This window comes from Larus michahellis, chromosome 8 (genome assembly GCF_964199755.1).
Source record: "Larus michahellis chromosome 8, bLarMic1.1, whole genome shotgun sequence".
NCBI classification, from domain to species: Eukaryota; Metazoa; Chordata; class Aves; order Charadriiformes; family Laridae; genus Larus; species Larus michahellis.
This window is the reverse complement of record NC_133903.1, coordinates 24140514-24163768: the sequence shown is the minus strand read 5'-3', so window position 1 is coordinate 24163768 and position 23255 is coordinate 24140514. Positions and strand designations below refer to the sequence as shown.

General features: G+C 44.6%; 1 protein-coding gene across 1 annotated transcript in view; it reads right to left on the bottom strand.

Moving 5' to 3' along the window:
- XPR1 (xenotropic and polytropic retrovirus receptor 1) overlaps nt 1-23255 on the bottom strand; it is a 115631-nt gene that overhangs the window by 20289 nt on the left and 72087 nt on the right. Inside the window, exons 3-9 of the mRNA XM_074596955.1 lie at nt 19743-19844; nt 13064-13287; nt 8886-9035; nt 7863-7946; nt 7273-7354; nt 3545-3732; nt 3132-3311 (exon numbers count right to left, since the gene is read on the bottom strand). Coding sequence (XP_074453056.1) covers nt 3132-3311; nt 3545-3732; nt 7273-7354; nt 7863-7946; nt 8886-9035; nt 13064-13287; nt 19743-19844 — 1010 coding nt within the window. The remainder of the gene's footprint in view (nt 1-3131; nt 3312-3544; nt 3733-7272; nt 7355-7862; nt 7947-8885; nt 9036-13063; nt 13288-19742; nt 19845-23255) is intronic.

Sequence of the window (23255 nt, the reverse complement as noted above, 5' to 3'; positions counted from 1 at the left end):
AGAGCCAGCGCCATCCTGTAGTTCAGAGATTTATGAGCCTTTAAATTAATGAAAGCACAGGCTAACACTGATCTTTTATATTGCTCTCCTTATTAACCTAAAGGGTACGCAGCTACAGAAACCCGGGAGAGGACTGACACATTCCCAACAGCTTGCAATGCCAATTTAAGGCTCTGGTCCTAAATTTCAAAGCCAAATAGGGGATTAAGATTTAGCGGCATAAAGCAGATACGGATCTTGACCCAGAAAGCACCGTGCTCACGGAGGAGGGCACCTATTATAAAGGCTCAGACAGGGCCAGCCGTTGGGGAGGTCTGGCCTCAAAGCCGTCCAGCTGCAGAACAGCTTCTGCAGAGGTCAGAGAAGGCAAACCAGCCTTCCTCTTCGGCACACCAGCCTTCCTCTTCAAAAGGCCCTTACTCCTTTCTACCAACTCTCCCTGATACCATCCCTTTATCTCTCCTCACAGACCTTTTTTTTTCCCCCCCCCCGAAACAAAGACCAACAAAAGCCAATGAAAACAGCTTTACAGATAGAACTCCCTGAAAAAAAGAAGCAATTAATAAAACGTTATTTAATTTTGGGAGAGATCCAACCAGGGAACAGCATAAAACTTTTAAGAGAGTAGAAGCTTTCCACCTAAAGGTTGGAGCAGGCAAGGAGTCAGCAGATATCTATGCAACCTCGCTAAGGAACTGGTATCTCAGTCAACTATCCTGAAGAACCTGAGCTGCTGTTTGAACCCTCCTAACCCTGCGCATCAGGCACTGCGGTTTCCGACTGCCGCCCGGGCACCGCTGGATTTCCAGCCCAGCCACCAGCGGGCGCTGGCAGGTACCACAAGCAACTCCTCACTTCCCAGCTGAGAAGCGTCTGCAACATCATCCGGTGAAGATGGACTGCAAGAACAATGTCATAAAATACCAAAACCTAGGGCTGAACCTCAGTTTCGAGTCACATGTGGCAATTATCTAGCAACGGTTCCACAATCCAAGCGCGCAGACTTCCCGGTGCTGACTACTGCGGTTTTAATAAGTGCTGAAACAGTAAGATATTTGAGCCGGAGCTAAACACTTCCTAGATTTTCACCTCTCGCAGATGGGCTCCCCGCAGTTGTTTCGCCGTTTCGGCGCCCTGCAGAGAGCGTGGGCAGGCAGATGCTGCACCATCCCCAGGGCTCGCATCCGATTCCTCAGCCTACACAAACGCAACTCATGGGCTTCTCATCCGGCAGCAAAGGGGCAAAGAACGCTCAACCTAAGCACGTAGGCGGGAAAGAAGAGCCTTGCGTGGGAATTAAACTTGGTAGGGGCTAAAGAACCTTTTTCACTCAGAGGAAGATGAATTCAAACGCAACTTGCAGTTCCATCAAAAGAGATCCTGCTCATGAGTACCAACAGGCAGTTGTTGATGACCATGGGTGGATGTAAAAAGCCTCCTAGATCCATCCGGAAAAGCTACGACACACTAAAGTAGGCTTCTGATTTGGTTCTAGGAAAATTGAAGGTGCTGGTAATGCTCTGCTACACCCAATATATCAGACTGAATTTTGAACGGAAATGAAACATATCAAGCACGTGAAGAAAAACGCTCACCAACCCAAAAGTTGTGTGAACAGCACAGTTGTAAGAATTGCGCTATTTAAACCGCCTTTCACCCAGATAGCTGCTGGCGACTGCACGGAGAAAGAAAATACACCCAGCTGGCCAATTACACACACAAAAAATTAGAAAAGCCTAACACCTACTCTCCACGTGGTTTGTCTGGCCTCTTTTTTTTCCCCCCTTTCCGCAATACACACAGCCAGAAGTACCGTGTCATTTTCCACCATTAAGGTGATCTTGCGTTTTGATGAAGCTTTGTCTCCCCAGGAGAGCTCGGGATGAACTGGCCTCGGCACACTCAAAGGTGTTGCCTGTATCGCCGACTGCAGCGCAGTCTAGAGAGAGCTGGGATCCAGCAGGTACTGGCAACTGCTTAAGAGCTCTGTGAAGACCAAAAAAATCTTACCCTGTTAAGATATTAAGGCAAATTAGCACAGATATTGCTCACACGGTTAGAGCACTTCCAGTGCTTCCCCTAGCACCAAGGGACAGCAGTAGGATTAATGAGGCTTGGGACTAAAGGTACGTCTATGAGAGATAGCTGAATGCTGGAAGGCAAAAAAAGAAGAAACTGAAACAGCAGTAAGCCAGCAAATCAACTAACAGAGGTAAGGGCACAGAGGTTAACTAGCTGTGTGCATACCTGCACGCACACGCTCGAAGCCTGATTCTACGTTTCATCTTTGCCACGTTCCAGATAAACTTAATTGTTTTAACTGGAATTAAAAGGATTCGACGAATAACATCAGCCAGCCAAACCCTCTTCCGCCTGATGCCGTCTGAGCAGCTCCAGCAAGAATAAGGTATCAAGGGAACCAACTTGATTAAAGTCAATTTAAAAGGGCATACGGAGTGGGGATGAAGAGACCGATAAGCCACCTAACAAGTCTGAAAACTCTTCTTTTGGAGCTCCCACCTATAACTGGAACGCTGAAGTAGCTTGCATATTTACATTCAATGTAACAGATTTATCTTACCTGAAAAATAGCAGCTGGGTCTAAAATAAATAGTTTAAGACCACAAACACGTTTGCTGAAAAGAATCCCACCCCTGAACATAATTTTATAAGCAGTAACCTTTGCAAAACTCCCCTTTCCACCAGCGAACACCCTCAAGGTTGGCACTCCCCCAGTTTGGGCTGAGGAGCATCCATGGATCCGAGGATCCATCCGTCCTTGCCTTAAAGCGCCCTGACCCTAATCAAACTGTTCCGCTACATTAGGGAAAAACAAGATATCCAAGTGCTTCTATATGTGCAAAAGTATGTATATAGCTGTCTATAGGAAGATTAACAAGTAGCTACCTGCAGTACGAATATAATGATAGACTGGTACAGGCAAGCAGAAGTTGCTTCTGTAAACCTATAGCTCGACAATATTCGCAGTTGATAATCGGGTCTGCTCTATGAACACACAAGTGGTACATGTATCCCTCTTTCCTGAACATCAGTGCCGCTTGTATACATTTAACTGCTACCGCTTAGCAGTTTTTAAAAATGTATTTATTTAAATCAGGTTTGAGACTTACCAATAGTTTAAGCAGCCAAAAACGGGACTTGTAATATAAGGTTTTGGTAGGGTTGATGAGAAAAAGCAACATGAAGCCGTACAAGATGAGCGGATTCACCTGCATAGGGATGTAGGTGAATTTACCATATATACATGCCAGCAGGCTCAGGCACCACAAAACCCCCAGGAAACCAGCAATCTACAGAAAAACAGAAAAAAACCACATAGATACCTTATGAAAACATATCTCCGAAACCTACAGTGAATTCTCATTACAAGAAAAGGGAGAGCAGCGCTCAATCCTGTAATCTAATCAGCCTTCCGCAACTTCCTCTTCTAATTGCATTACAGCTCCTTGCCAGGAAACGGTGCAGGATTTACCCTCCTGATCCGCCGCGCAGCTCAACCGCTCCTACAATCCGTCCTGTTTACCTCAAAGAGATGTTGATGGGACAAGTTGCTGCGGGGATTGAGTTCGAAGATGAGGACGTGATTGACTCCAGCCTGTCTCCAGCCGTATGTGTTGATACCCAGGAGAAAGAGGAATTCTATCAGGAGAAAGCCACCTCGATAGATTCTCACCAGTGGCCACACATTTGGTCCATCTATAAAAGCCACACCTGGCAAAGACAAAAATGAAAACGACCTTAGCGATAGCATGAGGCACATCACAAAGCAAATCTGTGCTCAGATGCTTGGCTGAACCCCGTGAAAACAGGGTACCCTCGTACGCATCTGCATCTTCCAGCAAGGGCAGGACTTTTTTCCTAGCCTGTCAGAGGATTTAGGAGTATTCTGGGGAAAATTTGCTCTCCAGACGGTGCGGTCAGGTCATTAGCAGCTTCTTAAGTCCCCTGTCTCACGCTATGAGGGACAGCGCTGGCATAAACTGTGACTATAGGGACTTAAATGTTCTGGTTTAATGGAGATTAAATCCCAACAGGCAGATACACAAATGCTTCAGCTCACCACAAAACCAAGAAGCACCATTTACAGCATTTAAAACAATGTGAAATGCTGCCTAATCACTGAGCTCAATACAACTGTAATGTAATACATATTCATAACTAGCAATATAATATCCAGCCGCACCCAAACAGAAAACCCAACATAAGGCAGCAATACTGGAAAGCCTGTCACTTCCTTTGTTCAAAGTCTTCAGCGTTTTGGAAACAAATTTGATTCATTTCAAACGAGCAGCCTCATACAGCAGCAGCTTTCTCTAGCACAAGGCCCTTTGCAAAACACCGTCCCCGGGTCGCCCGATACAGGTTTTATGATAAAAGCACAAATAAAATACAGTCATTTAAATCCTCAGTTTCAGTTTCCTCGAGTGTTTCTCACCCACGTGCTTTTTAAGGGGGGGGGGGTTGGGGGGGGGGGGGTGGGGAAGAACACGTGGTTTTACAGAATTGTTGCTGAGAATTTATTCCCACAAACTTTCCTGTCTACAATACAGCCCCAAGTTTTTCAAACTTTTCTTCAGAGAAAGCATACCCATAAGAAGTTTCATGCTTTCAGCATCTGTACTTTATACTGCATAAAAATTATGGAGGAAAACTCTGCAAGGAACCATGAGCCAAAAACTGTTGCTTTAAATTTAAAACTTGAAGAGACCGTGGGATTCAGGCAAAAGAGTAAAATTTTGGACAGACATGAGAGACACCCTGAAGAAGCTGAAAGAAATGAGTCTTAAATACAGAATTGCAAAAGCAGCATTTCAAATTTTCATCTGAAACGCCTGCAGACAAAACCTGGGGCGGGGAGGGGGGCTGCTTCCAAATGGGACAGAGCGGTCCCAAAAATATTGAATAAGAAATGACCAGACAGGACAGACGTGTTGCATGCTACTCGAGACAGAACACCCAGACAAAAGTTTATCCTGAGGTGAACACGGTTCAATACGACAGTATAGCGTACGACTTCCATAGCTAATGCCTGCTAATCTTATTTCTGCACTCTTAGGGTGGGAGAGGACCATAATTTGCAGCGCGGAATGGCAGCTGGTTCTGGAGAAAAAGCAGATAGCAAACAGCACGAGCAGCTGAGATACTAAAACACAGAAGCTAAAGGTATTAGAGTACTTCTCTATATTCTCTCCTCTGATACTAGGACCCTATCTAGTTTAGCTTCCGCAGTGTAAAGGCTAGATTTGATTCCTTTTCGTGCTTCCTAACCGAACCGTTTTCTGCCCTACAGCCGAGCAGTCTGACTGAAGACCCCGGAGGACCCCGCTTGCAGGGAAGTGCCCAGCAAAGGTGTCTGAGGTCTCAAACTGGCGTGACCCGGGCCAGGGCGTCGTACTACAGCCCCGAGGGCAAAGAGGTTTTCCATCCGTACGCTGTTTCCGCTTAAATCCAACAGAAGCGAAGTCACCTCCTAGAGTCGGCAGGTACGTGACGCTCCATCAACTCCTCCCTTCAGCCAGCACCTCAACAAGGTGCTCAGGGAGGAAGATGTCCCTGGTGACAAGCCCGATGGCATCGCAGCCTAATTCTCAAACAAGAGACAGGGCGCCGCTGCGGCAAGAGTCTTGGGATTTTGCACGAAATCTTACAGGTTTCTGGTTAATAAAACACATGTCCACCGCCACAAACTTTCAACCTCAATCACACACTACTGTGGCACCTAGGAAAGCTGATATGGAAAGAGCAAAGCCTCAAAATTCATACTCTTTAGGGTGACACCCTCCTGGGATCCGCCTGTAGCTTTTGCAGCCTTTAACAGACCCCAAGTTATGAACTCACCTCTGTAAAATGGTGCTGTTCTAGTTTTAAAATCAGGCAACACAGCAGTAGTTTACTATTAGAAGTATTCTAATGCCGTTTCACAGATTCTGCACGTACAACACTGAAATCCTAGCTTAGTCCATCACATCATAAAAACAATTTGCCCAAAGTAGCACAGAGGTTAGCAAACTAATAACCAATTACAAACAAACACTTTGCAGTTAGAACACAGTTTTTGCCTAATATCAGAAGTAACATAAAGATATCAGGTCATGTCTGCTGATACAAACATACCTATTATTCACACCAGTTTAGCAACATCTGCTTTAGAGATATAATCATTTTTATGGATGCGTTCTCACCACTGTTTCACTTTTTCATCCTTAATACTGCGAGACAAAGCAAACACGACTGGCTTCAATCGTATTTGCATCTCACCCAGAGATCAAGCATGTAAGTTAGAGGAAAAAACAAAAAAAAGATACAATGAATAAAGAACAGCTTATACACGTTAAACAGACCCTTCGCACAGACGGGTCAACTTTCTGCCTCTACCACAGCAAGACCAAAAGGCAAGCACTTGCAAACAGCTTCTCAAACAGAGGGATTTTATCCCAAGAGATGACTGGATCCAATTACAGAAACATCTGATTAAAAATTCTTTTAAGTCAAAACCAGAGATGTGGGCTTTCCCTAACGCAAGGGCTCACATGTTGATTTGTTAAGCCTTTTCCTTTGTCCTGCTTAATCAAGTTACAACACTATTGAAATCACAGGCACAATTAGTAAAGCCGCTCGTGATTAAGGGCTGTATCGGGATCTATGGCACTAACGTGGCTTCTACTCCAATCAGACTCCAAAGGCTCAAAGCAGAATAAAACCAAGGCCTGAGATATGCAATAATTTGGAGCTTTTAAACTATTTTACCAAAATCTGCCAGCAAGAAAAAAAATAATCACTTGCATTAATAGTCATCAGGCATTGAAATCCTAGAAGTTCCTACATGAAAAAGCTCCAAGTGGCATGGTGCTCACAGAGCTCTATGTCCGGCCTTGTTCTCTGTAAGGAGTCAGTACCACGCATAACTTCTGTTCTACGAGAACCTCTCTCAAGGCGGGAGAGGGCTGTGGATTCACAGAAGGATAGCAGAAATCTGGTTTATACATGGACACTGCACCTCCAGAACATTGCTCCAAGAGTAAGGAGGAAACCAGAAGACCAAACCATAATACATTCAAAGTCCAAAACCCATGTATCTAACATCTCACAACTTGCTACTGAGCGGAACTAATAATTCCCAACAGTGCGATCTGACTTGGACTGATTTAACCCAAAACACCCTGACCAGCCCGGTTCAGATCCAGGCCCTCACAAAGCGACGAGAACAAATCCATACCAGGGTGAGAGATGTGTCCAGCTGAGGATACCCACCTGAAAGTATGACGGTGACGTTCAGCGCGATGAACAACCCACAGAACAATCCAACCCTGAAGGTAGTCCAGGCTGGTACAGGCTATGAACAAAGCAATGGTGGGATTAAGACAGGGTAACAGGTTATCAGCGAAGTCAGATTAATTTGCGGAGCAGGTTTAGAATCAGGGATACAACGTTCTGATCTCTGACCGCACTCTTCCTCTTGAAGTTAGGTTTTTCTAAACTCAAAATGCTGCAAAATATTCTTGCCTATGTTGCAGCTGTGTGGAAACAGAGCCTGGGCATCTCAACACCCTTTGAAAAATACACCAGACCACACAAACACTAGGCATACGTTATCATTAGCACAAATTTCCTTTTACTATTTATCTCATCCCTTCATTACCTTGTCTGCATGCATTAGGAATAGTAAGCAAGCTATTTCCAAATCTTCCGGAACTAAAGCAGATTACATGACCATGCCCCCCCTCGCAATTTGCAGAGCATGCTCACATCAATTATTTTCACTGCTTTGTTCAAATGTTGAATCTAATTTGGCAACTTGACAAGCTGGAGAAGCAGCTTCGCTATACAACTCGATCTCTCACCTGAGCTGCTCCTAAGGGTGGAACACGCAAACGTTTCATAGCCTTCTGTCTGTCTCCATCTTCTAACTCATTGGTCACCACTTCCTAAGGAGATAAAGAGACACATCACAGAAGTTCATTCTGACAATAAGCACGTGGTACTGCATTAAAACAACCCCCCCCCCCCCAAAAGCGGTTGATTTTCAAGTTATGTTTGAGCCCTGGCCCAATATTCTTCCAATACAAAGATATGAAAAGTTCACCACGGTGCGTCAGGTTACTACACAATACAAGCTAAGCCCATGTGAGCTGTCAGAGTGAAAAGTTACTAGCTGAAAAGAACATACCCAAATTTATGTAAGCAGCACCAGAAATCAGTAGCATTTTAAAAATCCATTAGTAGTTGTCTTGGTGGTGAATATGAGTTATGAAGAGGGCAAAACCTTATAGGAATCAGCAATGAACAAGAAAATATTGTTTGCTAGTTAGAAGAGTGCTGGAGTACTGCGTCCAGCTCTGGAACCCTCAGCACAAGAAGGACATGGACCTGTTGGAGCGGGTCCAGAGGAGGCCACAAAGATGATCCAAGGGCTGGAGCACCTCTGCTGTGAGGACAGGCTGAGAGAGTTGGGGGTGTTCAGCCTGGAGAAGAGAAGGCTCCGGGGAGACCTTAGAGCCCCTTCCAGTACCTGGAGGGGGGGCCTGCAGGAAAGCTGGGGAGGGGCTGTTTGCAAGGGCAGGTAGCAATGGGACGAGGGGCAATGGTTTGAAACTAGAGCAGGGTGGGTTTAGATGAGACATTAGGAAGAAGTTCTTTACACTGAGGGTGGTGAGACACTGGCCCAGGTTGCCCAGAGAGGTGGTGGAGGCCCCATCCCTGGAGACATTCAAGGCCAGGCTGGATGAGGCTCTGAGCAACCTGATCTAGTTGAAGATGTCCCTGCTCACTGCAGGGGGGTTGGACTAGATGGCCTTTAGAGGTCCCTTCCAACCCAACACATTCTATGATTCTAAGAGGAGCTGTGCCCAGCTCAGCACCCTTACCTCTGTTTCGGAGATAAGCTGGTTGATCTTCTTGCAGGTGTAGAAGGGTGCCACCTCCACCTCGGCCACCCGCCATTCTGCCCCCCGCGCCGTCTCCAGGTTCTTGTCATGCTTCTTTAAGATTTTGCGGAAGCCGGTGAAGTTCAGGTTCTGCAGACGAGGGAAAACAGTTACTGGCTTTTAACCACAATCAGCTCCCAGGAAAGTTAAACGGTTCTATTTCCAGTGCTAGCAAAAAAGGAATAGTTAATCAGAAGAATCAAAATTCTTGCACCTATTGTTAGGAAGTTTTTGAGCTATTGCTTTATTAGAAGTAATACACATCCCTTGCAAATAACATAAAAGATGTGGGATTCAAGGGCATAAAAAGAGGTAACTTATTTGCAGGGAACTACCTAAACCTCATATTCCCTGAAAAACCCAATCACTGCTACTTTCCTCCTTAATGCAGGAAGCGACAACATTCCTGATGAAACCCCACTGAAGATACATAACCTGTGGACATACTCAAAGCTTGTGTGCTTTAGGCTATTTCAAGACATGCTCCCTCTGTCTGGGTACACCTGACCACATACGTCCCAGGTACTGCAACTTGGCAACTGGTCTCTGGATTAGCAGGAGTTGTAATGAGTCCTTAACGAAAATATAAAGCTGCAGAAAGACTATGATTTGTCCCAACTCCCCCAGTCAGCGTCAATCCTTCAAGCAGTTTTCCCATTGAAAAGGCTAAGCTACTGATTTCTCGTTTCTTTGAACTCTACATTGGTTTCCAATCAAGTTCTCCAGATAAGCGCATTATAGAAGGGAAATCCTTGTGCAACAGAAAACTTGTGACAAAGTTTTAAATGCTGCAGACTAAATCCAGACAAGCGCATCTCCACAACAGCATCCTTCTCCACAGAGTACATTGCACGATGACAGCAAAACTAGTTTAGGCTTGCAGGCATGGGAGATATAACACTCTAGCCGGTCGAGACAAGCACACGATGCTGCTGCGTTAAAATAAGAATTAACGGTTGATCTCCAAGTTACATATGACCCAACGCTCTTCTAATGCAGTAACTAAGACAGGCAACGCTCATCACACTGTAGGCCACTGCTGTGACAAGACGCATTTGAAATCCTGCATTTCATTTTACAGACAACACCACTCGAAAGACTCAACATTTCACTCGAGCTACAGCAGGAACACAGACAGACCGTGGCAAGATTCACTTCTGAAAAAGCTTAGGAAGTAGCTTGGAAAGAAAAACAGAGAAAACAGCAAAATCCAATGCCCCGGGGAGAGGCGCCAACTAGTCACTGAAATTATTTTCAATCTAATTATGCTTAGAGTGATTTAATACCAGACCCCTACCACATAGGTGGGGAAATGAGGCTAGGGAGACTGGAGCAGGAAGCCAATGCATTAACAATCTGCATTATTGCAGACAAGAGACTTTAATTGCTTTCTATTGGAAAAGCCAGAATTCCACCCCAAGGAGAGCAGATCGCTATTTCAGAAATTCAAAATGAAAAAAAAAAAATTTTAAAAAAAATGAACAAAACGATGATTTTGGTCAAGAGATTTTTCTGTAGCCTGAACTAACATCACATTATCTCCCACGCGGGCAATCATGGCCTAACTCTAGTGTGCCTTGGCCAGTTGGGGCATGGTGATACCAGACACCCCAGAACCTCTCCAGCGGCATTTCGTCCACCAGCTGCAAAAATTCTGCAACCCCAAAGTGCACGATAAAACCATGGTTGGTTACAGCGGTACTTCGGACAAGGAACACGCAGCAACGGAACTGTGAAACAGAACAGTCAAACACCATTTACCCAAGTCAGACGTTCTGCTATTCTTGCTGTTCGTGACTCTTTTTATTTGGCAAGGGGCTTTCTCCAAGTCTGGCTTCTATTTCTGCTGGATACTAATCGAATCCATTGAAGTGAATCTCGACTAATGGTATGTTTTGTCATTAAAGGCGGAAAAAACCTAACAGCGCAACTTACGCAACTACGTAATGCAAGACCAAGTAGTATCAAACAGTGGAGTCAAAAATCTTTGCATTGGGAAATGCACCGGGAAGGCAAATGCTCAGCAGTTAAATAACACTGATTCACCCTCCCTTATTTGCCCCATGCATGTACGATATTGCATACAGTATATATGTAAGTAAATACTATATACTTAATTTCTCATGATCCGTTTGTTCTAAACCACAGTATTTCAAATAGATTTATTTATATACGTACACACTCTAAAATGATATATTACTGTTGCCTATAAGTTAATTTTATCAGAAGTTTAGTCATTGGTAAGTTAAGTACCAGCTGCCGCGGAGACAAGTTGTAGTTTCACTTGACGTTTGGTTCGTGTACCTTCAGAATGAACACATGCAACTTTTCCTCTTGCTTCAGTCCTAACAGACGGAGGAATTTGCTTCACATGGATTTTCCTTGCTCAGTAACCCGACTCAAGACTTCAGCGTTTCATCAAAGCCATGGCTTGATATTTATAACGCCGCTGTTGACTTCACTTTACCTCCTACGTGAAGGCCTCAGCTACATCATCTTCCCACCGGCTTATTGTTTTTCCTCGCCAACATTGCTAGAGCTTGAATATTCCTACTTCTTACATCCTAAATTCAAAAGTGATTAAGAGCATAATTCTGGGATTTGGTTTTATGTCTGTTTTAGTACTTGTATTCCTTGTCCTCAACTTCGAGACCAATTTGAACTATTTTCTCTCATTCTTTCTTTGAGGATATGTTGTAGAAAGAAGGTCTGCTCCTTTTGGAAACTGTGAAAGCTACCAAACCCAGATGGGTTTTACAGCAATGTTTAGTATACGTACAAGGGACCTGGACTCATGGTAGCAAAAATCTAAGTGTGCAAGATGCCTTTCTTCACTGATGAACTGTAGGAAAAGATTTTCCAAAGGAATGACCTATGTCATCCCCTTTTTAAATTCTTCATCGAGGCTCAGAAGTGATTTTTTTGTAACCAAAAGTAAGAGCTTGCCTTTTTTCTTTTTTTTTTTGACCCTTTTTTTTTTTTTTTTTAAAAAAAAAGTGAAGAAACCATAGCAGGTACTACTGCTTTTGCAGTATTACCTGCTATCCGTTCATGAAAATCCGTTCATGAAAAGCTACAGAAATTCTACCTTTCCCAGGATTTTGAACCAGAAACTATCTCTAACAGTTAAAGGGCTTTATTGAGAAACTCATAGTTTCCAGACATGTGCTCAAAGACACAACATCACTTTAGGAGAGGTACAAACACTCAGAATTTTAGAAGAATTTAGTTTTTTCCATACTGCAGGATGGTATTTCTAAGTAATTCTTATGGTGAATTTTGTTTAGTAAAAATCTCCAATACAGCGCTGGTAAAGATCTAAATACAGGTGTAGTGAATTTAAGTTCAAACATCCTTATTTAACAAGCTAAAAAGCCTCACAGTAAGACATTTAAAAGCATTTCAGAGTATTTAATACCAAAAGAGCTGGCCTCACAAAAGAGATCTTAATACTTTTGGATTTTTGTTTCAAGATTTTTGGAACAGAATCAGTGTCCACAATATTTACCATGGCCTTTCATGCCTGAAATCCAAGTACAATAAAGATTTGTTTTTTTTCATACTTCAAGGCAAATGAGCCTGTATCCTACAGAATTAAAAACACTTTTACTTTTTTTTGGTAAATGGATGTTTTAACAAGAGATTCTCATACAGCAAGGTCACAGTCACTACCATGGTAACGCCAAGAGGAAACAGTACGTTAAGATTTCGGGTTTCATGAAAAATAGTAGATAAAAGAGCTTCTTCCCCAATTTGCCAGCTCCAGCCCTGCACAGAACAACACAGTACAGAAGGAGGAGGTCCCGATGTGACTTCATGTTCTGACCATGGCTGGGCCAGGGTTGCTTGGCTCAGCCCGCCCGGAAAAGGAAGAAATAAGGTCCTTCTGCAGGTCAGCTTAGCATTTCTAGCTCAACAAAAAGCACCAAGGCATCCGCTGCTAGCTGCCAGGCATCTGCCCGTTCTTTAAAAATGTTTAGGGACGCCAAAATGGAAGGAAAAAAAAAAAAGAGACATAAAAAAAATGGCTCGAATGAGGCAACTCAAGGACACACAAAGCACAAGCACAGAGACATTTACACAGGGGGCTTTGGAAAACCACCTCTTTTTGCAGGTACCTGATAGTTCTGCAGTAAGATGAGGCTGAGGTAGAGCTCGCTGAAGGCCAATTTCAGGTCTTTGATATTCCTATGCTGGACACGCTCTTCGTGGGACAGGTGGAAGACCGGCTTTCTGCGCCGCTGCAGCGTGGAAGCCCCACTGGCTTCTTTCTGTGCGTCCAAAGTTGACTGTAACTCGGTCCGAAGAGTAGTAAACCTGCGCTGAGCTTCCGCAAGCTTTTCTGTTGGCAAGGAAAGGAAAAAGACAGGTGAGCGGGTAGCAACTTGCCGGTAAAAAGCACACCTTTTCCTCATGGAACGTGCCTGTAGGTAAAAAGCACTGCATTGAGTAACCTTGCACATGGCCATCCCCAACTAAACGTTACGTTCAACATCTCTGCATGCTTCTCTTTTATGAGGCTCCTTCTTGTTAAAGGTTTTAATGCACTCCTGTGTATAATATACACTCTCGCAAAAAAAAAAAAAGCTGTCACGTCAGACAGGTGTTAATTAATATATTCAAAATCAAGGGGCTGTCCCTTCAGCACAGACTAAAGCAGCATTAGAAATGAACTCCAACTTCTCGACTTCCACCCCAGACCTGATTTCTAGAGGATGCTCATTCCCAGACTGCACGAAAATCCGTTAAGGGTGGGAGAAGCCCAACCTGCCGCCTGTACCAAGGGGCTAAAAACCTGCACGGGGACGCAGGGTCAGGCCTCCCCACACTGGCAGAGCTGCCACCGGAGGCAGCCGGGCAGATAAGGTATCATCCAAATACCAAAGCAGTGACCACATGTCTGCTCTGCGGGCAAAGGAAAGACGCTCGCCTTTCTCAAATAAAGCAAACACACTAAGAGCTTCAGGGAAAAAAAACAACCCCTGTTAGGCAATATTATGAAACTTGACAGTTAGTAAGCGAAGAGCTTTTCAGATCTGTGCACCCATTACCGACTACGTGTTCACTATCTTTTTATATGACACACCAAGGAAATCAAAGAAGAAAAAAAAAGAAAACCACACCAAAAAAACCCCCACACTTCAAATGTGACGCTGAATTTTGGAGCTCAGAGAGCAACGCTCCCAGTGACAGACAAACACAGCTTCTGCTTTGATCAGGAGTTACAACACGACCAGCTGCTGTACGTGATCCGCTGTAATAATTTCATGCCGCTTTTCCTCAGTTTAGGCTCACGCAGGTTAGAAGCATTGCCTCATTATGTACTGATTAAAGGGACCACCAACCTCAATTTAAATACCATTTTGATAAGTTTTCAGAACAAGTCAGTCTCTCTTCCTCACATCTCAAGTATGGAAAAGGTGTTCCTTTAAACATGCTGCTTTATGTACTTTCAGAAAGCAATCTTTCTGGCTGAATAGCTAACTTTTTATGCTAAAACCAGCATAACTGACACCATTATCTTTCTCTTTGTCCTGTACAACTGTTTCCTTTCAGGTTTTTTTTACCCGCTACAGCTTCAGTCACAGCTTTGGCATCTCGGTTGATAAGCTCCATGGCAGACCCTGGCGTTGGCCAGGAAGACGCCGAGCGGGTTGATGGCGTTGGAGCAGACGGCTGGGAGCTGGAGCCACCTCCACCCAGCAGGACACACACCGCCACACCAGAAACCACAACCCAAAGCTCTGCCCGACGCTCTCCCGGCCGTCAATTTAATTCTCTTCATTAGTATCTTCTATAACAATCAACTGGTAATTCTCAATTGCTCCCGCCAGAAGTAAGATTTATTTTTATGGGAGCAATTCTGACCTTTTCCTCAGACTTATTAAATTCCGGTTAATTTTAAGAACAAAACTCCCTCTGGAAGAAGTAACAGGTATCTGTTAAGAGTAGCTGTTAGAATCAAAAGCCTTCATATAAATACAAGTCACAAGTTCACACTCTACATTCAAAACGTTACGTTAAACCACCTGGCGATACACTGAGATTTCTTTCGGATCAAATTATCAAATATGGCAGAGTTTAAATTTTCATCTTCCTATTGAAAGCACTGTTCCATTGTCCCTATGTCCAGGAAAAATCTGAAAATCCATCAGCCTAATAACACAATATTTAAAGAAAAGATAACGTTTTGAAACAGTTATAAAACTGCTGCTGCAGTTCTTCCTATCTGTTTGCAAACCGCCATCCGTAAAAAAGCATCATCCCCAAATACAAACACGTGTCTTAATTACGCGTTGCTGAAGAGAGTCGTGTGCTGTCTCCCATACAGCCCTCTCCATCCACAGGGGAGGACCTCAGTCCTCGGAGGACAAGGCTTTAAAGACAATCAAACCGCTCCAATAATGACCTGCCACTCCAGAGACATGGCAGCCCTGCCACCTTCTTCTCCCTCCTGCCCGCGCTACTGCACCAACTCCAGTTATCCAGCCCACAAACCATTTCATCTTGTTCAGGTATTATTTTATCATCAAGATTCACTGCAGAAGCAAAATAAGACAAAAACGCGCACTGTTATTCTGAAAACCTTCTAGGGAATTGCTTAGGGAAATGGCAGAACGGAAATCAATTTCTCAGTTTGCAACGTGCTCCAAAATATTTGAAAAGACGTTCACCACTATCACTAATACAGCACTCCGAAAAGTCACTTTTAAAAACATATGTCACTCCAAAGAGTTAGAAAAAAGCAGCACGCACTTAGAAACAGGAACCACTCTTGTGTTGCAGCTTTTTGCATGACCTGATGCCCACTGAGCACTCGTCTCAAGTGTAAACTTACGGCAAAGACTAAGGAGAAATCTAAAGTCTTCTAACCTGTGTGAGCCTACAGGCAGACTTCAAAAAAACGCTTGCCATAAAGAAGCAGCCTTGCCCAAAAAAATCCTTGTAGATCCTGAATAAAACCCACTAAAGTCATCACCTCCACTATGCAATTCCGAGTTGGTTTTGACTCTGTTTTCCAAGTTTACAGAAAAGTTCACGCATAAGGATCATTAAAAAGCTACCACACCAGGAGCTAGTAAAGTTGCCCGCCGAGTTCCAGTTTACACAGTCAGGGTTGTGATCCAACCCAGTTTCACCAGGCAGGAGGTAAGCGAACAGCCCGTACCTGCTCGCAGGTCCCCAGCTGAGGGCATTTCAGGCAGGCTCTTTTAGCGTTCCTTCCTTTCCCTGCTTGTACATACCACGGGCAATAGTTTGCTTACCAAGTTAAAGCTGCTGCTTCCTACAAAGAATAAAACCAGCTCCTAAATGAACAACTAAAACGTTTCTAGCCCAGCAGTAGCTCAAGCGGATCCTGATGTTTAAAATGTCCTGTAGTTTAAAATACGACAAACGTCACCTCTAGAAGATCCCAAACACAAACCAAAACTGGCCACAAATAAAACTTTAGCACTTGAACAGGCATTTGTCTGCTGGAACGATCTGAAAATTTTACTGCCATTCTTTCTGCTTTCAATTGAGTATACATTTTCTTGCGCGCAGTCCAAATAATCACAAACTGTTTATCAAATCAGATTTAGTTCATGGCAGTTTTCCTTCCTACCAAGCTGGGATAATGGTCTGGGGAAATTAAGGTTGTGTTTGATGAGAGCCGACAACCCGAGCACGCAGTGAAAGGCAAAGGCTTTCCCCAGCAGGCATTCCAACCCCGAGCGCTCTGGGGATCTAGGGAGGAGCTGGGGTCTGGGATCAGCCCATCCCAGAGGACAGGGTTGTCCATGCTGTGGCAATCCCTGGCAATGCTCACTGAGGATCCCTCAGCGCAGGGCAAGACAAGGAGGAAACGAAGCGGAGATCAACAGAAAGCTTAGCTTTTTTGAAAATGGGCAATATTTATTGTCGTAAAGACAAGCGTGTAATAAGTGGTATAATAAGCCTATAATAAATAGGATGTACCAGGTCATAATCCAAGCCAGCGAATGCCTGGAGTCACAATAGGGTCCAACGTGACACATTTCTGACATGATAAAGAGGAACCACCAATAGAACATTCCTCGATGTAGCTTAACGTTAATAACTCTAATAAAGGGTTTCCGTACTATTAAAGTCACATCGCTCTTCTGCAAATAAAAGACTTATTTTAATCTTATCGCAAGAGATTTTCAAATTACACGTATTCTCTCCTGTAACTTTTTGAATTGACAGCAAGTTGAAAAAAAAAAAGAAAAAACCACAAAAAACCCTGCCCTGTATTATTAATGCCATTTTAAACAATGCTGGAATGGGTGTGTATATGTGGGTGCACGTGTGCTAAGCAGGTCCTCATTAGGGAAAATTATAATCTGTATTGTACGTCTGAATTGACAGAACTTCCTCCACAGAGTCTAGCTTGTCATACCCAGGAGCTCTTAGCTGATATAAGTAGAAAAGTAAGACAAGTTTCTGAGCATAAAAGCCTTTACCTCAGATCTGGGATAGAAACAGAAGATCTCACCGGGAAACAAAACTGAGAACATAACCCCATGCACCAGGACAGGTTGGGGGTGACCTGCTGGAGAGCAGCTCTGTGGAAAGAGACCTGGGAGTCCTGGGGGACAACAGGATGACCATGAGCCAGCAATGTGCCCTTGTGGCCAAGAAGGCCAAGGGCATCCTGGGCTGCATCAAGAAGAGTGTGGCCAGCAGGTCAAGGGAGGTCATCCTCCTCCTCTGCTCTGCTCTGCCCTGGTGAGGCTGCACCTGGAGTACTGTGTCCAGTTCTGGGCTCCCTGGTTCAAGAAGGACAGGGAACTGCTGGAGAGGGGACAGCAAAGGGCTACCAAGATGCTGAGGGGACTGGAACACCTCTCTTATGAAGAAAGGCTGAGGGATCTGGGTCTCTTCAGTCTGGAAAAAAGACGGCTGAGGGGGGACCTTATCCATGTTTATCAATACTGAAAGGGTGGGTGTCAGGAGGATGGGGCCAGGCTCTTTTCAGTGGTGCCTGGCAACAGGACAAGAGGCAATGGGCACAAACTGGAGCATAGGAAGTTCCATCTCAACGTGAGGAAGAACTTCTTTACCCTGAGGGTGGCAGAGCCCTGGCACAGGCTGCCCAGAGAGGTGGTGGAGTCTCCGTCCCTGGAGACATTCCAAACCCGCCTGGACGCGTTCCTGTGCCACCTGCTCTGGGTGACCCTCTCTGGCAGGGGGCTGGACTAGATGAGCTCCAGAGGTCCCTTCCGGCCCTATGATTCTATGAATTCAACTTTGCTTTTGTCGCCAGATTAAAATCAGAAATAGAAAAAACTACCACATTGTCTTGCAAAAGCCTGTTTATAGCATCAAGTTAATAAATCAACACGTTAAGAGAAAGTGCAGCAGAAGTCGATGCATCATTGTATCCACATTTAAACACTTTTCCAGTTGAAAACCCATTTTAAACCTTACCAAAAGAGGCCGAAAACCAGCTGAAATGTAATGGTGGGCGGAACTGGAGCGCACACACTATTACTAAGCCTTTTGTAGCAATATGACAGGGTGAATTTCTGATTATCCCATTCTGAAGTTTATTTTCAAAACACAGGGTGGGAAAGCAAACTGTCTCAGGGAAAACAACAAACAACAGCACTTTGAAATATGATCCCTAGGAATCCCTACTCTTACCACCTTTACATTTTTACTCAATTTACTACGCAGGATTTTATACACAGCCAATGACAAATTACTACTGGCTGATCCAATCCAGAAAGTTGCAAGAGTTTTAATTAAGAGTTAAGCATTTTAAAAGTTGCTGGACACATCGAGATGGTGAAGTTACCATACACAGGCATGTCCACAATAGCTATTCCTGCACACGCTCAGGAAACACCAGCAAGGGAGCTTTGCGTGCCGAAAACACTCACGCTGGACTGTCACCATGGATAAGCTGAGAAACTGTGCCCTATATGTAAGCAGCCACTTCAGTTTAAGGGCATCTTAGAATCATAGAATTGCCCAGGTTGGAAGGGACCTTTCAAGATCATCTAGTCCAACCATCAGCCTAACCCTGCCAAAAACCATCAGTAAACCATATCTCTAAGCACTACGTCTGCCCAGCTTTTAAATACCTCCAGGGATGGCGCCTCAACCACTTCCCCGGGCAGCCTGTTCCAATGTTTAATAACCCTTTCAGGGTAAAAAGTTTTCCAAATATCCAGTCTGAGCCTCCCCTGGCGCAGCTTGAGGCCATTTCCTCTTGTCCTATCACCTGTTACCTGGGAGAAGAGACTGACCCCCACCTCTCTACACCCTCCTTTCGGGTAGTTGTAGAGAGCTATAAGGTCTCCCCTCAGCCTCCTTTTCTCCAGGCTGAACAACCCCAGCTCCCTCAGCTGCTCCTCACCAGACTTGTGCTCCAGACCCCCCACCAGCTCCGTAGCCCTTCTCTGGACCCGCTCCAGCACCTCAATGTCTTTCCTGTGGTGAGGGGCCCAAAACTGGACACAGCACTCAAGGTGGGGCCTCACCAGTGCCGAGTACAGGGGGACGATCACTTCCCTAGTCCTACGCACCACAGTGTTCATCTTCGTAAAGTTCAACAGGATGCTATTGCGAAGCAATTAAATCACCTGCCCTTCATTCTCCCTCCATTCAAATACCACGGTTTAGCTCCACATCTGTGATTAAACCAGAGCAGTTTCCCATATAAACCTGCCCTATCATTACCTGATGGTAGACCTGCATGACCGCTGTGGTTAGTCTGAAAGTTTGGGCACTTCAGACTCTTTTTGTGTTGCTGTATTTTCCACAAATACACACAAATAAGCACCTTACCTGAATAGAAAATGTTGATTTTGGCAAGTTCTTTCTCACAGGTCTGGAAGAACTTCTCTTCAAACGTGGCAAAACACCTTTTCACTGTGTCCTCATCTGTGTCTATAAAATAGAAAAAAAAATAAAATTGTAACAGAAGAACATAGGAACAATCTTTATGTGGCTGCCATTTCTTTAGAGTAAATCCGCCTTCTTTGTCGTGCAGAGAAAGAAGAACAATCAAGTCCAAAGGGCTCCGAGGCAACACATAATTTGGCTGTACAAGGAATTGTGCCAAGACAGAGAGGGAAGACCACACAAAAGCAGAACTGCACCTTGACCAATGTTCCCATCATCTTTTCTGATCCCTCCAGTGCTACTGTGGATCCCTCCAGTGCTTCATTTCCACTTCCTAACCCAGCTTGTGCGACTGTGCCTGTAGGGCCATCCTGGGATCAAGACTGTTCTTTATACCTACAGGAATTTTTTGAAAGGCATCTCACCTACCATCACAGAGTCACCCACCCTAAAGCTGCACACCAGTGGAAAGGGAAGACCGTGCCTCAATCCCCACCTGCCCACTCTGCTGCCTCCAGCACCCTGAAGCCGCCTCTTGGCTGCTATGTCAACCCAGCACAAGGCCACACTCCTCCCTCCCACATCACACCCTTCTGCAATGATGCGGAGAGCCAGCTCAGGCAAAGATGTTCCAACCAAAAACAAAAGTAGATTAAGTAGCAGCATAACCACCCTCAACACGCTACCATCGCTCTATGTCAGGGTTAAATTCATACATTTATCCACCCAGAAGCTGTTCTGCTCTCCAGTCTTGGGCACCGGCAAGTTCTTCAATACAAACTTTAGGGAGACCGAAAGTCTTTAACAAAGATTGGGGTTCATCAGTGCTGCATGTTCATGCTGTGTCCTTTCCAGCTTGACCCTTATTTCCCCCAGAGGTTCTCCAGCACTCCCACCATTGCAGCATGCTTGCACTGGGACTGGTATACAGGTTCTCCCTACCACAGGCACCAGTATTGCTCTTGAAGAACAAAGCTGGATGTGAAAAATATTCATCCCAAATTAGCAAACAATTGTATTTAGAAGTACCACGCTTTTAACTGAAGGCTTCATATGACCTTCCAGGAGGACTCACTGGCTTCAGCCACCATTCCCACCTTCTCATCCCTATAATCCTTTAAATACAAATGTAGGACCACAGCAAACTAAAATCTGCACGGCGAGTAAATGGGAAACTGCGGGGAAACTACCTTCTTCCTCCTTGGCAAACAAAATCTCTCTGTCATAAGCAAAGTTTAAAGGAAAAGGCCTAAATTACAGCAGTCGTCATCAGATCCACACTTCGCCCCCGCTGCTCTGGGACTATTTAATTCTCTTGGAAGAACTAAGTAAATTCTGTAATTCAAGTCAAAATCTGTAATTAAAGCAGCAATACAGTCACAAAGTGGAATAAGGAATATAAGGGATATAGCGCATCATCTCCAGAAATGCAGAACTTCAAAGAAAGAATGAATTTTCTAATAATTACGGAATTAGTTTTATGAGTAAAATTTAAAGACTCCACACTGTAATTACAAATTTTAGCATTCTCAAATCACCTGTCCCAAATGCCCCTAATGCTGAAATAAAGCAGACTTCTCATAACCCCCAAAGTTACAGTTTCTGACTTCTCATGCAGTCTTACAGATTAAAAACTGTTAGTATTACTACAAAGAGGAAAACCTGAAATTTTATCACAGCCTTGATAAGGTCAAGAAATAGATTTTAAAATACACATTATTAAATTCAGATGACGAGCGCCTACAGAGAAGTTTCCCTCACTGGCGGATAAATACTCTGGACCGTCCTAACAAAAAACCCTTTTTCTTTTAGCATTAATTTCCAGCTAAAAACAACCACAAAGTAGTATTAATAGATATTAAATGTAAACTTTTAATATTTAGAATTTCCTGATGTTTGTGGCCCTGATATCAAATACCATAAATCTACAGACACTATATTAATGTTTTAGGGGGGTCATATAGAAAGAGCAACTGAAACGAAACAAGCCCGAAGGGGCAACACTGGAAGAAGTTTGTCTTCTTTTGGAGTTTGAGGATGCTTTAAAGAGTAAAACAGAGAAAAAAACCTCAATCCTGCCCAAATGATTGGTGTTTACAACTCCACCATCCACGGGCTTGTAGAAAAGAATTTGCAAGGGCTCCAAAGGCTGTTCCAAATTCGCAAGTTTTGGCTCTCAGGGTCCCTTTGTTATCTGACAGTTATACTTGCAGATCAGCGGCTACTCCCAAGGATGAGGGCTCCCTCCCTTGTGCAAACAAACCCCAAAATGACAGGGCTCCAACTCTTCGTTGCTGAAGAAAAGCCGCAGCAGCCCCGAGGTGTCCTTACGCCCCTCCTCGAGGTCACCGGCCCGAGGCAGACTTAGAATCACAGAATGGTTTGGGTTGGAAGGGACATTAAAGATCACCCAGTTCCAATCCCCCTGCCATGGGGGACACCTCCCACTAGACCAGGCTGCTCATAAGCCCCATCCAGCCTGGCTTTGGACACCTCCAAGGCAACCTGTGCCAGACTTGGCAGAACCACACACGCTGCTCAGCTTAGTGCCTTGACACAGATCCCTCTTTGCAGGCAGCCTAAAGCACCAGAAGAACAGAAAATAACTGTGTTTTGGGGCTGGTAATTTCTAACAGCGGAGTCACAGGAGTTGCGACATCCCACCGCCGAGGCCCTACCAGCAAGGCCAATCTGAACTTGCCCGCAAGAGCCCTAAGCCTTGAGCCAACAGCCACTAGCACGGGAGGGCAAAACACAAACAGGCGGGTGAAGCAACAGAAATTACTACGCAACACTTAATATGCAGAGCTTTTATTCACTAGCTGCCCGAAGCTTTTCAAGCGACAGTAATCAGGCAGTATCAAAACAGAGCTGGCCCTTAAGATGCCCTGGTTTGAGGTAAAACAGAACCAATTTTCTGTTTTGTAATTTTACTTTTTAGCTGGGCCTCTTCTCACTGACCAAACTCTGAAATTAACAGCACGTTGTTCAGAAACTGTTCACTCCCGGACTGGTGAGGCCTGATTATACCAAGGAATGGTACGCAGAGAGGCTCTTCCTTATACTTATTGCTGCAACAGCCAAGGCCCGCTAACTTCGTTATTTGCCCCGTTAGAGGGTCGGAAGCGGAAAAGCACAGAGGGGTCCCACCTGCAGGGAGGAGCGGACGGGACAGATGACCCAAAGCCGACAAACAGGGTATTCCATCCCGTCTGCATCACGCTCAGTATAAAAGCTGAGGGATCAAAAGGTCAGTTTTCTTTCTCCAATGGCCGACGTCCGAGGAGGACCCTGTCTGTTTGTCTGCCTTTGATCCCGATCCGAGCATTCCTGACTCCAGATCTGGAGTCCTGCTCCTGTCTGTCACTGACTCCAGTCTGGGTCTTTCCCTGTGCCTGCTGGTGATGCGATCCTCATGCTGGGAGCTGCATACAGTTTTGTATATATTGTATATTT